The sequence below is a fragment of the Hirundo rustica genome, chromosome 2, assembly GCF_015227805.2.
Source record: "Hirundo rustica isolate bHirRus1 chromosome 2, bHirRus1.pri.v3, whole genome shotgun sequence".
Taxonomy (NCBI): Eukaryota; Metazoa; Chordata; class Aves; order Passeriformes; family Hirundinidae; genus Hirundo; species Hirundo rustica.
The window spans coordinates 38,282,308-38,295,854 of NC_053451.1; the positions used below are offsets into that span (position 1 = coordinate 38,282,308).

Here is a 13,547-nt window from a genome sequence, read left to right on the forward strand (position 1 = left end):
TTTCCTGTAGTCACAACTTAAGAGTTTAAAGCACTTGAAGGGGAGAATTAAAAATCTGAGTTACTTTTTCCAAAGAGAGGTTTTCTACCCCCATTTTCTCAACTAAGCACATTGCCAGGACAAACTCAAAGCTCAACATTTGCTGTAATTTTTTATTTGTAAGTTATTAACAGGTGCAGTACCAAGGGCTTTTCATTAACGCTCATTCTGATTAAAAGGCACCACACCAAATCATGGTGGTGTTTAAGGCTCTAGCAAGATCTCCCTTGAGCATTCTTTGCTCCAGGCTGAACCCCCTCACAAGAGGTGCTCCAGCCCTGTGCTTGTTTTTGCAGCCTCCTCTAAATCTGCTTCAAGAAAAGTCTCAGAAAGCAGATTTTTGATGAATTAACTCTACACTTCTTTTCACTCTGCTGCAGTTGCATGTACTGCAACAGCAAGCAATAAACCAGAACCAGTTTGATAAACTCCATGGAGTCGAGTGCAGGCTGTTTGTAATTCATCACTAGATGCACAGAGAATCTCAACTTCACCATGTGAATTCTGCAAGGGCTGCTGAGGCTCATGCACATCAATACTCTTGTTCCTCTCTCCAAGTATCGAGGGAAGAGACCAAGCCACTCACAGGTAACTGATCAGCTGCCATAATTTCAACAGGAAATAACCCCAAGCTGCAGCCCAGAGCCCCAAACTTAAATGCTCTGATATTCTGAATATCAGAATAAACACCTGTCCAGGGCTTTGGTACAGCTGAATTCAGTGACAGGGAAGTGAGGGAAAAATCCCAATAAAGCCACTTCCAGTCACCTCCATACTCTAACACTGAACAGGCACCTTCACCACAGCCCCCAGGAGGGCAAGAGGCAAGTCACAACACTACTGCAGTGTACAAAGCAGTAACAAGTGAAAATGAATGTTTAATTCCAAAAAACAGCAACATAACAGTCTTCTAGCAGCTTCTTTCTTCATTTGGAACAGCTGTGCAGATTGTTGCAGCAGGCTTGCAGCAACATCACCAGGATCTAAGAGAGGAAAAATACCTATATTAGCACTTTCAATCCAAATAAAAGCAACTTCTCTAAAATCAAATCTGAACCTCTCCTGGCACAACTTGAAGTCATCTCCTCTCATTCTACTGCTTGTTAATTGGCAGCCAACCCCCACCTCACTACAAACTCCATTCAGGTGGTTATACACAGCAGAAAGTTCACCCTGTGCCGCCTTTTCTCCAGGCTAAACACCCCCTGCGCTCCCTATCAAACTTGTGCTCCAGAGCCTTCCCCAGCTCCATGGCCCTTCTTTGGACACACAAGCAGCAACTGGGCAGCCTCTCTACATCAGCTTAAAAAAACCCCAAAGGCAGCAGGATAAAGCTCTTTTTCAACCCAGGAGGCCTAACTTAGCAGGTGTTATCTCCTCACAAATAGACCATAGCACACATGGAGTGTCCACGGCATCCTGCAGAGGAGTTCAATATGCGGTCACCGCGTTAAGAGCTGCTGGTTTTTCAGCCATGCAAACCCTCTTTGAAGTGACCTTCCATTTCTGCACAGTATCAGCCTTTTGGCAAGTGCCCTTACCTTCACACACACTTTGGTAGCTCCCATATGGTATTTCTCATCCCTCTGACAGGCAGGAACTTGGTATCAGACCCTAGGAGTTGAAGAGTTTGGTTTGGTTAGTATAGGGGAAAAGCGCACCTTGGGTGTAAATTTCAAAGAACAGCCTTTGTCTCTCTTTTCTGCTTCTGTTCCAAAGAACCACCCTCTCAGCAGGAGCTCTGGAATCCAGTCTACAAATCTCCAAACTGCAACTTTTGTTCCCCTGTAGTTTAAGTGTTGAAGGTGCCCAAGGATGCATCCCTACACCTCAGCAGGAACTTGCTCTTAACAGCAGAAGGGAACACTGTGTCCTTGACCTGTGTTAAAGCTTTATTCCCAGCAGACTCGGTGCCACATCATGTGGCAGCACAGGAGTCTGGTGGATTTGCTTTATGGTCATGTCCACAGCTCACCAGAAACCGTAACATCCTAGCAGCCTTGGTAATGACCAGATACTCCTCTTGCTGCTCTTATGGCACTTCACTCAATAACCCAGCTGCCCATCTTTTCCAGTGAAGGACCAATCAATCCTGCCAATACATAACCCAAATTGTAAACAAGCATGAAGTGTGGCACAAGCTCCAAGTACTGAGGAATTCCTCACAACCAACAGCAGTCTAATTAAGACACCAGCACTGCAAATGGCTGCACAACTGTGACTGCATCTTCAAGTATGTATACACACACAAGAATGACTCACATTTGAATGATCTGCTCAGATGCTGCCAAGATCTGCAGTGATCACTACCCAGTAACCTCTGGTACTACACAACTATTTCTATACATAGTTTTGCAACAGTTTAGTAGTTCCCACGTTTACAGTGCTACAAAGCTAATACACCAACTGTGAAATAGTACAGAACTAGTAACTGAGTGCTTACCTGTCAAACAGTTTGCTCCCATTTCTTCAACTCAGGGCAGTTCACTTCCTTCTGTATCCTCAAGCATCTGTTAGAAAGAATTGAATGTGCTTACTGAGTTCTGGAGGCAGTAGCCAGTTTTCACATGGATTATCAAAATTAAGACAAAAAAAATGTCTACACTTGAAATCCCCTGAGAGGTTAAAGACTGTTTCAGCAAAATTACCAGGTTTAACAAACATAGGAGAATGAAAGCCAAGGATGCCAAATGCTACACTGACGGAGCACAGCTTTTTGAACATCACACCAGGAAAGGCTGCTGGGTGCAGGTACTGGGACACTGCAACAGCTACAGACCTTCAACCACAACAGCTCATTTTACATTTGAGCTTCTTGCATGCCCCCAGTGGGTGTCAGGGAGTAAGAGGAACTCTTCACTCCACAGAACTGCCGTGCAGCTGAGAGGGACAACAGACTAAGGTGAACAGCAGCTTCAGAATTTTCCTGCGTGAAGATTCATACTTCCTCCAGAGTACTTTGCTTCTTTTACTTTGAAGTCTTTGTTCTACAGAACAGAATCCAGAGATTTCAACAGCACAGCAGTAAACCAGCTGAGATGCTCAGAAATTAACTCTTTAAACCCCACACTTGAAGAAATAACCCAAATATTGCTGGTCAGCATGAAACTGTGGAGCACCTCTTGATACAAAACAAGAATGCAGCACATTTCTGATGTTACTTCATAAAAGACATCACAGTGCTGTCTCTTCTTACCTACAGCCACTAAAACAAGAAATAATAATCACTCCTGCATGATTAAAGGGAGACTAGACTGTTTCAAGCCATCCAGAAAACAAGCAGCAAAAAAATATGTTAAGTCAGGTGCCTACACAAAAATCTGGGCAAAAGACTGAAGTTCAGCCTATGTAATCCAGAATGTCAGTTGCACCTGAAGTCCCAGAACACACCAACTTTTGACGCCAACCAAGTTTTTTCCACTTGAACCACTTCTTGTTTTGTGTTCCAGGACACAAAGGAGAACACTGGGCATCCCTGCCTTCCTCAGATTCTAGTCTAAGATTTGTCTTGCAGTTTTATCCCACAGAGCTAACAAGTAGTTAAGTGGGTAAAGCCAAACCACAAGTTTATTCTGTGAGGCGTTTCCAACGACATGAACCTACAGAAAAGATCCTATCGGGATAGACCTCAACACTTCTGGTACTATAATTTAACACAAGAGATAAATAAAAACCAAGCAGACTGGAAAGGTATCTGGTACAGATCCCAGTAAGTGTAATTTTATGTTGTGATCCACTAGCACCTCCTTCATATTATTAAGTTTTTAATTACAAGTTAAGTTACCTGAGAAGCAAACATCAAAGGGAATTAACTACAAAACTCTGCAGAATCCTCCCAATAATAAAATATATAAAATGTATTTCCTACTATGTGTAACTTACTGGTTGACATAAAACTCTCAGTTTAAGCAGTTAACCTGTTCAACTCATTTTTGTCTGAGCAATTTATATGAGCATTCTTTAGGCAAACTTAAGTTACAATAAATTCTTCCCTTAACAGAATGATCCATTAAGCTACAGTGGTGTAATGCTGAAAACAGTCCCTGAAACCTTCACAAATAAGCTTGGTCTGAGAGACTTCTGGCCTACTGACAAGCCAGAGCCCCTCACTCATTAAGGTATACGCAGAACTTCAGTTGTCACACTAACCCTTGAAGCAGTTCAGACTTCTGTGAAACGGCATCCTGCGTTTCTTCTTTCACTTTCTCCAAGTACCTGCCACCAGAAAGAAACAAGTGATGTTACAAACCAGTATGTATGTGCACACAAATCAGCAGAACCTCCAACAGCACTGAGTAGATTTGTTCAGAAAGGCTCTTCTCATTCACTCTCTTCAGAGCAGTTGAACATTTTGCCAATCATCACAACAATTTTCTCACAGCATTCTCAAGTTTGGGGAAGGTAAGATTTCATGTTTTCTGAACAGTACTGCGTTTTCTCAGTGAGAAAGGAGCAGCAGCATAACCAGCTCACCAAGTTAAAGACAGGTGGCAGACCTGAAACAGCCAAGGGTAAAAAAAACACTACTTACCAAGTAGCTAGAGTTCAGACTGGACTTCAGGGGTACTTCCTAAAAGAAAGTAAATTGTTGTATCTAAGTAATACTTTCAAGTTTCCTCAGTATATTAGCAGTTTATCAAGACTTGGGTGCTTTTATCTCAGTATGGAGGAGCCAGGCAGACAGCAGTCCAGTTAGACTGGCTGAATGCTGGTGACACAACAAAGCATTTTATCTGCAATCAAACCAAAGCCCAATTTATCACACTACTACCAACAAGGTCCAGCTGCAGTTGAAGAAATTGAAGCACTGTGCCACAGAAGGTGAAACTAAGGGAGTTAACCTCACAAAGAAATCATGGAAGAGACCATTTTAAGACACCATAAAGTATTTTTAATAAACCATCTACAGGAATTCAGCACTGGAAGTATTTTTTCTCTACCTGCTAATTCTACTTCTTTTAATACATAGGATGCAGAATTGAGGCACATCTCAAAGATAAACTCAAGTTTACCTTTAGGTTTCATAGTAGATGCACTTTTAAGTATGTTTGCAGAATTGTCTCACTAAATGAACTTGTTACAGGTCTCATTGTCACCACTGCAATTAAGTGTACAGCGAGGAAAGCAGAACCTGTTACTCTTCTAGCCACGTTTTCCAATTCAGACACACAGCAGGTTGTGTCTACTTGCTGAAGAACGAGGCATAAAAAACCCAGTGTCTTTAGAATGCCTGGTTTTTAAGCCTAGCCAGGTAACTTGGAAAGAAACTTGTCTCTAGTGGTCATCTGGAACTTGGATTTCTGTTTCAAAATAATAGAATACTTCTTTTTTTCTTGTGAAAAGGCAGCCAAGAATTAAGACTTGAGCATTTATCTTCATACAACTACCTCCACCTAGGTAAAAACCCAACTGTTTCCTCAATACTTACACTTCAGTAGAGGCTTTGCAATCTGTTCCACACATCACAGGAATGCCCCTTTAAGAAAAGATATTTTTGAACGTCACTCGTTTAACTAAACTTTTATCCCATAAGTTTAACAGTTTTTTGATGTTGTATTTGGAAAGCTTCCCACTAAGAAACACTAAATCTACTTGTTTCAACAGAAATACCAAGTTTAACAAGCACATCTGCATGAAAACCAACGATGCCAGCTGTTGAAATACTGTAGCACTGCTTTTTGAACACCCCATCAGGAAGACACTGCTGGGTGCAGATACCATACAGTGCACAGATTAGTCTGATTACTTGCTGTGGGAATAGCACTGGACCAAAGAAATCCAATAGTCTTATGCTGAAGCTCAGAAGAGAACACAAAGCTCACCTCTTTTGTTACCATGTTGCACAGATGTCCACTGAAGTAATGGATTCGTGAATCAGGACAGCAAAGAGCCCTAAGAATTCAAGAGACCCCCAAGTTAGAACTGCTGCTGCAGTGTGAGTGTGCTCACCTGCAAAGAAAGATACAACCAAACTACACTTCTGAAAATTTAGAACACCAAACTCTAGATTGATCAGCATTTGAATGAATGAATGCTACGAGGCCATGCAAATATTGTCCCTTCATATAAGTAACACAACTAATATATTAATCAGCTGTGGGTTGCAAAAGAAGGGTTTTTTCTAAGCACTAGGTTCCAGGTTTTTTGCCTACAGCAGAAGACAAAACCTGATCAAGTGCTGTAACAGACTGAACGCATCCATTTTTTTAATGTTTTTGCGACAGCAATTTAAGCTACTTCCCAACTGATTATGTACTTACTGTTAGCAGTAGAAGAAGCTGACAGCTACCACGCTTTCCAGTTCTAGAGACAGGTAGCTTGAACCAAGGTAACTGTGGTGAGGAGTTCAGAATCACATACACTCCTCAGAACAACTTACACTGTGCCAATCCCAAGGTGCTTCCTAGTGCAGCTCTCTCCCTACAGCAACGGCCAAGTGCGATGTGTCTGTTCCTATCCTCTTGCTCAAGAATGTTTCCTAGGGTTTCACTATTTGCCCACCCTCAGCTCACTGTTTCCCATGTCAAAGGGGCTTTCCTATGCTGTATCCTTACAAGGTGCTTGCTTCCATGCTATTTCCTACACTTCCCAAGCCATGCAAACTTGGTAACATCCTACAGTAAGAAGCTTTCACAACCATGTACATGCAAGACTACCAGCTGCTCTCTGCTGTTCCTCCTGTTCTTGCAAGGGCTATGAATTAAGATCGAATTTTACCACAGGGAAGCCACGAGAAGGTGCAGCTGAATGATACACCCTGGTACAGAAAGCGTGGATGAGGCACCACAGAGACACTGAGGGGAAGGTAGTTCCTTAACATCTTCAGCAGAGAAAATTCAGTGTTGTCCAAACCAAATCAGACAAAAGTTGTCCTGCAGCATTCGACACCGGGTAAAACTTGTTTTTTTAACAAAAACTGCACTCTGAAGTATTCAAGAACTCAAGTTTTTGTTCCAAGAGAGGCTACACACTAATTTTTGGTCAGACTGATGAAAGATAGTAGCACTGAACCCGTACCTTGCAAGCCTCACAGACAGAAGCTGCTCAGCTGTGGAGCACTGTAATGTATTTATTTTAACTACGGAGCACTACTTTTTCAAAACCTTTTGTGAAATAATGCAGAAGAAGCTACCTGAAAGAAATCCAAGTAAGTAGCTTACCTTGTGCAGCAAGAAAACCAAGAGGTGTTTCACCTTCCAAGAGCGACATAAACTAGAAGGGAAGGAAAAGCTAAGTGGTAAGAACTGTCATATACAGTCAAGTAACTGAAGATTCCTGAAGTCAAAGCTAGATTTCAACAATCAATTTAACAGCTGTAATAAGCTCGATTTTCATGTGTATTTATCCAGTCCTAATCAGAATTGAAATTTAGTTCATTTCTGAGTCACTCTGCAGTTGAACAGCCAAATTCATCACATGAACTGCAGAATGAGCAAGACTCCAGACACCCCTCACTAGGCTCTACCAAGCAAGGACCCCACTCCTAGATCCAGGATGAGGCTTTCAAGGCATTGAGTATTTCTCAGGGAGACACCTAAAAGAGTTACATTTAGCCATTCATTCTGGACCAGTCTTAGTTGTGATCTTTAAATGCTGAAGAGTAATTTTTGCAATCCCAGACCTATCAAGCTGCATTTGGGAAACTTCCTTTACAAAGGTTTGGGACCTTAATTCAAAGCATGTAAATAACCCAGCTTGACTTGCTCTCAATATTGACTATCTACTGCAAATCTCCTCAGACTGCTGCACTTGAAGGAAATTTAACCAGCAGGCAAAGTTTTCTGACAACACGTTTGTTCAGCACAGATTACTTCTATATCCTGAGCAGCTGTCAGCTGCTGACAGCAATTTGGTTAAAAGCACCTGAGTGAGGCTGTGAGGCGACTCATTTTTTAATTTTGCTGATTCACACATGAACGTTTTAAACATTTATTGCTTCAGCTATCAAAATTGCTGCAGTAGGACTCAGTGATATTCAGACCACTTCTAAACACTAGCCATGTTTCCTGCTGACTAAAACACCTTTGAGAAAGGTATTTGCAGTTGGGGTAAGTACTGACAATAAAGAGCTTTTAGCTTCTGCTAAGACATGTTCACACCAGAAGCCCTTCTGGACAGAGAAAGGCGAGAAGGAAAAAGTAATTTAACCCAAGATTCACTATACTGCTACAGATTGTGCTTACAACTTCAGATAATTGTATTACATTAAGGAGCAGAAAATTAGTTTTCTGAGAAGTTATTCCATGTGGGACAACCTCAGTCATACAAAATTGATCATTCAAATGTATTAACCACATTTTGCAAGGGACTTTTGTCCAAGTTGATAAACCACTTTCTGCATTTTTATTGATGGAAACTTGACTTGCTTTAAGCTTTAATTCTGTCTTCAACCCTTAAACTTATAAAATATTTCAAACCTGGACCTCTAAGATGGAAAAACAATCTCTCAAGGACCACCCACAAAGAGGTCAGCTATGAAAGACAGGCATTTAAACTGCCCTTTTAACTTGAGCATACAGATGTGTGCATGCTTTTCTATGTACACCTACTTTTCTATCCTGTGCTGTTGTTCTGTTACAATATTTGGAACTTGACTTCCCATTTTTAATTATGTAAATTCTATGATCCATTGGTTAATACAAGTCAAATTGCAGAAGCCAGAATTTCAGCTAGATCATCAGCCACTGAACCCGCAGTATTAGAGAACAGCACAGAAGACACCTAAAAGCTCAGCATGAGGACAAGTTATTCTGTTTTTGTAACTCTCAGACACAAGGCCAATATACTCACAGTAATCCAACTGTGCCTAGGCAGCTGGGTGGAGAACTCCACAGTGACTGCAGAACAATGTGCTAAACCAAACAGGCCATGAAATGGGCATCTGAAAAACGACCACTGCCACCTCATTTGTCTCTCTGCCGTTCACCGAAGTGAGCCTTGCAGAGGCACTGAGTTCTCTTAAGCACCATCTTCTTCATCCAGTATTTCAATCACTTCAGGTGGTTTTGCAGAGTTTCTTCCTGGCTTTGACTTTTTTTTACTGGGAATTGTGCTGCTTAGAATGAAAGAGCTGTTCTCCTAAGGAAATGGAAGACAGAAGTAGTCACAAGTCTAGTTCTGAGATACTTAAAACGTAAGATTTTAGTAAATTTGCAGATTCTAAGAACTGTTACAGAGAACTGCAGAATTCCTACACATTTCAGCATTAAACTGAAGAGTGTGGACTATCAACCTCCTTCTGCATTAACAGATCAGGATTCACAGAGGTCACAGTTAACTCTGGATCTAAGCTCAAGAACTAGATAGTTTATATTCTTTAACTTGGAACAGAAAGGCTAGAGTGTTTCTGAAGTTAAGGAGTGCTTACTTACCACTACTCTGGCATCAAGTTGTTCCTGGGGATCAGAAACCAAGCTGTCCTCATCATCACTGAAATAAAAAAAATGGATCAAACCGTGTACTTTTATAGTACCTTAAAATGCGTAAGCTGCAAGTCCTGAAGTGAACAGTAGCTGAAAGACAGCATTGTACCTTTACACTGTCTTTTAGGCTTTCTAAAGGTTATGAAAATATTTACAACAGGAAGTATTCTTGCTGATTTACTTTGTATTGCACTAAGCTAATTGATTGACCCTGAAGACCAAAGATGACTCTTCGATTTTTAATAATGTAAAAAGGTATTAAAAATTATCCTTTAGTATTTCTTTTAGAATAATGTACTTTATTTGAGATAACATTAGAGGAGTGCATTTCAGGAAATACTTTATTTCAATTTCTACTAACAATTACTGGTCTTCAGATTAAATTAAAAACACTTCCTTCTGTGAGAAATTTTAAGTCACACCTACAAACACAGAAACTCAAGTGGCAGAGTACTTTGTTCCCAAAATAAACAACACATTCACACGTCAAAAGCACAAGAGGACAACTGGAGTTGATACACATATTTATATTAGTTAAGCCCAAAAGAGCAAGTAAAGATGAACTTACTCTGTCTCCGGAATAGGGGAAATGGGGCCTTCATCATCTAAATATTTGTGTTTCCGTAACACCACACACTCTTTTTCTAAGTCATCACTGGCCTGAAGGGCTTTTAAAGCTTTTTTAAGATGTTCTTCATATTTAAGCACTTTAATATACTTGAAATATCCCTTTGCAGCTGCTTGCTGTAGAAAAAAAATACTCCGGTAAGATCTTAAAAATACCACTACAAAGCATTTATATTATTAACTAAGTTGTAACGTTCTATCAACACCTATATATATATTCTTGCTTTGTTTGCTTTAAAAGGTATTAAGCCTACAACATTAAGCATCCTGTTTCATTGTTTTATTCTAGTAGAAGCACAACATATCACAATTTTTAGACTAAGAAAATATTTATCCCACAAAACAGAGGACTTACCTCATAGCCAAGAACCATCTTTAAGGGAATATGTTTCTCCCCATAATGTTTTTCAACAAAAGGGAACTGAAAACCTCTGTCTAGAAGCCTCCTCTTTTGTTCCTGAGGTGAGGCTGTCAGTGGGGGCCTCCCTGTGGGCATCTGTGTGCTCTCATACTTTTTCTTTTTCTTCTTCTTCCCCGCACGAATTTTGTACTTTCGGTGTGCAGCTGCTTTGAACTTCCTTCCCCTGAAGTGATAGGCAAAAATGGCCTTCAAATTGAGTTTTGACTTCTGCTGCTTGGAAGCGTCCAATGATTTCCCTGGACTTTGGGGAGACAGAGAAGAATCTGAGGAGCTTTCATTGTCAGGTACTCCTGTAACAGATTCAGCTTGTTGCTTTGAAGACTGAGATCTCCTTTTCTGCTTTGAAGGTGCAGTGGAGCACTCAGGAGGAGCATCAGAGACATCCCTGAAAAAGAAAAAATGTATTTACTTTCAAATGAAGGTACACTTTCATGCTACATTACACAGGTTCTCCACAGGAAAAATTCTTAACTAGAGATAAAAACTCACATTTCTGAATCACTGCTTATCAGTAAAACCTCAGCTGAAGCTGCTGATGATTTACACATGCTGTTAGGATGATCTGAAGACTGCCCAGGAGCAGCTGCAGCTGCCTTCTGCCTTGACCGGGAACACTCTGCTCCTGTATTCCTTTGCCATGAATACACCTCAGATGGCTCCTTCTGCTGATGGCTGATCAGCTCTTGGGCATCACGGTAATCAGAGCCAGAATCCTGGGGTTCATCTCTATCAGTCATGTTTCAGTTTGCTCTTAAAAGCAACAAGAATTCAAGAAACAACAACAAAAATATTCATTAATCAGGTAACCGACTTTCCTCTACTCCTCTCATGATCACAGGGCAAACTTACAAGAACAATCCTGAGCACAGATTTTCCTATGAACCATGACCAGATATATTCTTCATACTAACATTTAGGTCACAGTGTAAAGATATTCAAAGCATAACTGAGGTCAGAAAATTCTTTTTTAGAGTCTTTTTAGTCCAGCTGCTGCCCAGAGGAAGGCAAACATCAGCACTGCAACAGCGTGTTCAGAGACTGAGATGAATTCTGAACGTTTTAACCCTCTCCCTACTAGGAGTAAATTTTTCTCCAAATAAGCACACATACAAGTAGCCAATGGCTTCTTATACTTGTAAGGATATTGCAATTTTAAGACATACATCAATACTTACTTCATGGTGGTTTATAAAACCTTTAAATTAATCCAAGACAGTGTTATCATGAAAAGAAATGCCATCTCCCTTCTGTTCTTTTGTAAGCTGTAAGATACCTAAAATCTCCTGCTCTTAACAATCCACCACCCATCTGTTTGGTGGTTATTAATTGTCAGAGACCAGCTCAAAAAAAAATTTAATTTTCTCATTGAATCTGCAAAACAACACAATTCAGCTCTTCAGTGGTCCAAGTCTACACAAAAGGGACTGGAACATACAGCAAAGGAACTGTTTTTCCTCTGTAATAGCCTCAAGTTATTTTGTCATTTACTAGCCCTGGTAGACCTGAATCTACTTTTACTGGGGTTTTTAGTTTTACAAACTCATCATCATACCCAACAAGATTTTAAATGTAATTACACACAGTTCAGCATCTGAAGACACTACAGCAGAACTCATCCAATGTCCTCACATAACCTGCAGATCATCCTGAGGGCACATGCAAGTCAACCAAAGGATGAGGCCCAACCAGCACGAATTTAGGAAAGGCAGGTCCCAACTGACCTGCCTGATCTCCTATGAACAAGTACCCACTTAGTGGATGAGGAAAAGGCTGTGGATGTTGTCTGCCTGCACTTTAGTTAAGCTTTGGACCCCATTTCTCACAGCATTCTCCAGGAGACACTGGCTGCTCATGGCTTGGATAGGTGCACTATTTATTGCATTAAAAACAGGATGGATGACTGGGCCCTGAGAGTGGTGCTGAACAGAGTTACATCCAGATGGTAGCTGGTCTTAAGTGATGTTCCCCAGGGATCACTGCTGAGGCCAGACCAGTTTTATGTCTCCACTGATGACCTCAAAAAGGGGTTCACGTGCACTCTCATTCAGTTTGCAGAAGACACCAAGTTGCGTGGGAATGTTAATCTGCTGGACAGCAGGAAGGCTCTGTAGAGCTGTCTACAGAGGCTGGATTGATGGACTGAAGCCAGGTGAGTTAAGTTAAACAAGGCAAAGTGCCGGGTCCTGCATCTGGGTCGCAGCAGACAAGGCCCTGGTGGTGCTCGTCAACAGCAGCTGAACCTAATCCATGTGTGCCCAGGTGACTAAGCAGGCCGATGGCATCCTGGCCTGGATCAGCCATGGTGTGGCCAGCAGGACCAGGGCAAGGATTGTCCCCTGTACTCAGCACTGGTGAGGCCACACCTCAAATCCTGTGTTCAGTTTTGGGCCCCTCACTGCAAGAGGGACACTCACCAGCTTCACTATGCATGTGCGGGCACGCTGCTAACAATGGTTCACCCACAACCACAAAGCCCAGAAACAAAACCAACCAACGCCAGAGCCGGGACAGAGGCAGCAATGCCACTCCGCCCACACAGTCCTTGCCTAGTACTCACAAGTCGCAGTTCAGCATCCTTCGAGGGCCTCTACCGCAGCTCCGGCCTGGCGCGCTGGCACAGCATGTGGATCCCTTAGGGAAAAAAACCAACCATTTAAACTTGCTGAAAAACCGAACAAAGGCGCCAGGCACACGGCTCCCCCCCTCGCCAGGCTCGGCTGCCGGCAGCGCGCTGGGGCCGGCGCCACGGGAAGGCCTTTGGAACGCGGGCACGCACCAAGCCACAAAGGACCAGGGATAACCCCGGGCACCGCTTCCGCGGGGCCGCTCGCCGACCGCCGCAACACGTCCCGGTCCTAGGGGCACGACTCCACACCGCCCGGACTGTCCCTCCACCCCTGCGTCCCGCGGTCGCGGGCCCTGCCTGCGCGGATGGCGGCGGATCCGCCCGCACCCACCCGCGCCCGCCTCCCGCTGCCCGCCGCAAAGGACGCGCAATCCCCGCCCCGCACCTTAAATAGCGCCGAGCGCTCGCGAGA

At 42.5% G+C, this 13,547-nt stretch overlaps 1 protein-coding gene and 8 non-coding genes across 11 annotated transcripts; all 9 read right to left on the bottom strand.

The window, feature by feature from the left end:
- Positions 1–897: 897 nt before the first annotated feature.
- TAF1D (TATA-box binding protein associated factor, RNA polymerase I subunit D) lies at positions 898–13,487 on the bottom strand. Of its 3 annotated transcripts, none has more exons than XM_040056472.2 (15): positions 13,467–13,487; positions 13,067–13,140; positions 10,999–11,259; positions 10,444–10,894; positions 10,030–10,205; positions 9,411–9,468; positions 8,830–9,117; positions 7,200–7,251; positions 5,862–5,931; positions 5,468–5,515; positions 4,571–4,609; positions 4,189–4,254; positions 2,483–2,549; positions 1,581–1,653; positions 898–1,022 (listed from the first exon to the last, which is right to left on the bottom strand). In XM_040056472.2, the coding sequence occupies exons 3-7, from the start codon at positions 11,244–11,246 to the stop codon at positions 8,998–9,000; spliced, it is 1,053 nt and encodes a 350-aa protein (XP_039912406.1). In that variant the 5' UTR covers positions 11,247–11,259; positions 13,067–13,140; positions 13,467–13,487; the 3' UTR covers positions 898–1,022; positions 1,581–1,653; positions 2,483–2,549; positions 4,189–4,254; positions 4,571–4,609; positions 5,468–5,515; positions 5,862–5,931; positions 7,200–7,251; positions 8,830–8,997. The 3 variants fall into 3 exon arrangements, with proteins under 3 accessions (XP_039912406.1, XP_039912405.1, XP_058275438.1); XM_040056471.2 differs by lacking the exon at positions 13,467–13,487 and adding an exon at positions 13,286–13,410; XM_058419455.1 differs by lacking the exon at positions 13,467–13,487 and adding an exon at positions 13,286–13,410 and having other exon boundaries at positions 5,862–5,988.
- On the bottom strand, positions 1,409–1,538 carry LOC120749710 (small nucleolar RNA SNORA25). The gene has a single exon (XR_005699760.1). It is a non-coding gene; the product is annotated as a small nucleolar RNA SNORA25 (small nucleolar RNA).
- LOC120749709 (small nucleolar RNA SNORA8) lies at positions 2,668–2,806 on the bottom strand. The gene has a single exon (XR_005699759.1). It is a non-coding gene; the product is annotated as a small nucleolar RNA SNORA8 (small nucleolar RNA).
- Positions 3,541–3,672, bottom strand: LOC120749714 (small nucleolar RNA SNORA18). Its single transcript, XR_005699764.1, has one exon. It is a non-coding gene; the product is annotated as a small nucleolar RNA SNORA18 (small nucleolar RNA).
- Positions 4,339–4,411, bottom strand: LOC120749707 (small nucleolar RNA Z40). Its single transcript, XR_005699757.1, has one exon. It is a non-coding gene; the product is annotated as a small nucleolar RNA Z40 (small nucleolar RNA).
- Positions 5,112–5,243, bottom strand: LOC120749712 (small nucleolar RNA SNORA1). Its single transcript, XR_005699762.1, has one exon. It is a non-coding gene; the product is annotated as a small nucleolar RNA SNORA1 (small nucleolar RNA).
- On the bottom strand, positions 5,630–5,768 carry LOC120749708 (small nucleolar RNA SNORA8). Its single transcript, XR_005699758.1, has one exon. It is a non-coding gene; the product is annotated as a small nucleolar RNA SNORA8 (small nucleolar RNA).
- On the bottom strand, positions 6,092–6,219 carry LOC120749717 (small nucleolar RNA SNORA40). Its single transcript, XR_005699767.1, has one exon. It is a non-coding gene; the product is annotated as a small nucleolar RNA SNORA40 (small nucleolar RNA).
- Positions 7,390–7,461, bottom strand: LOC120749720 (small nucleolar RNA SNORD5). The gene has a single exon (XR_005699770.1). It is a non-coding gene; the product is annotated as a small nucleolar RNA SNORD5 (small nucleolar RNA).
- Positions 13,488–13,547: the final 60 nt, after the last annotated feature.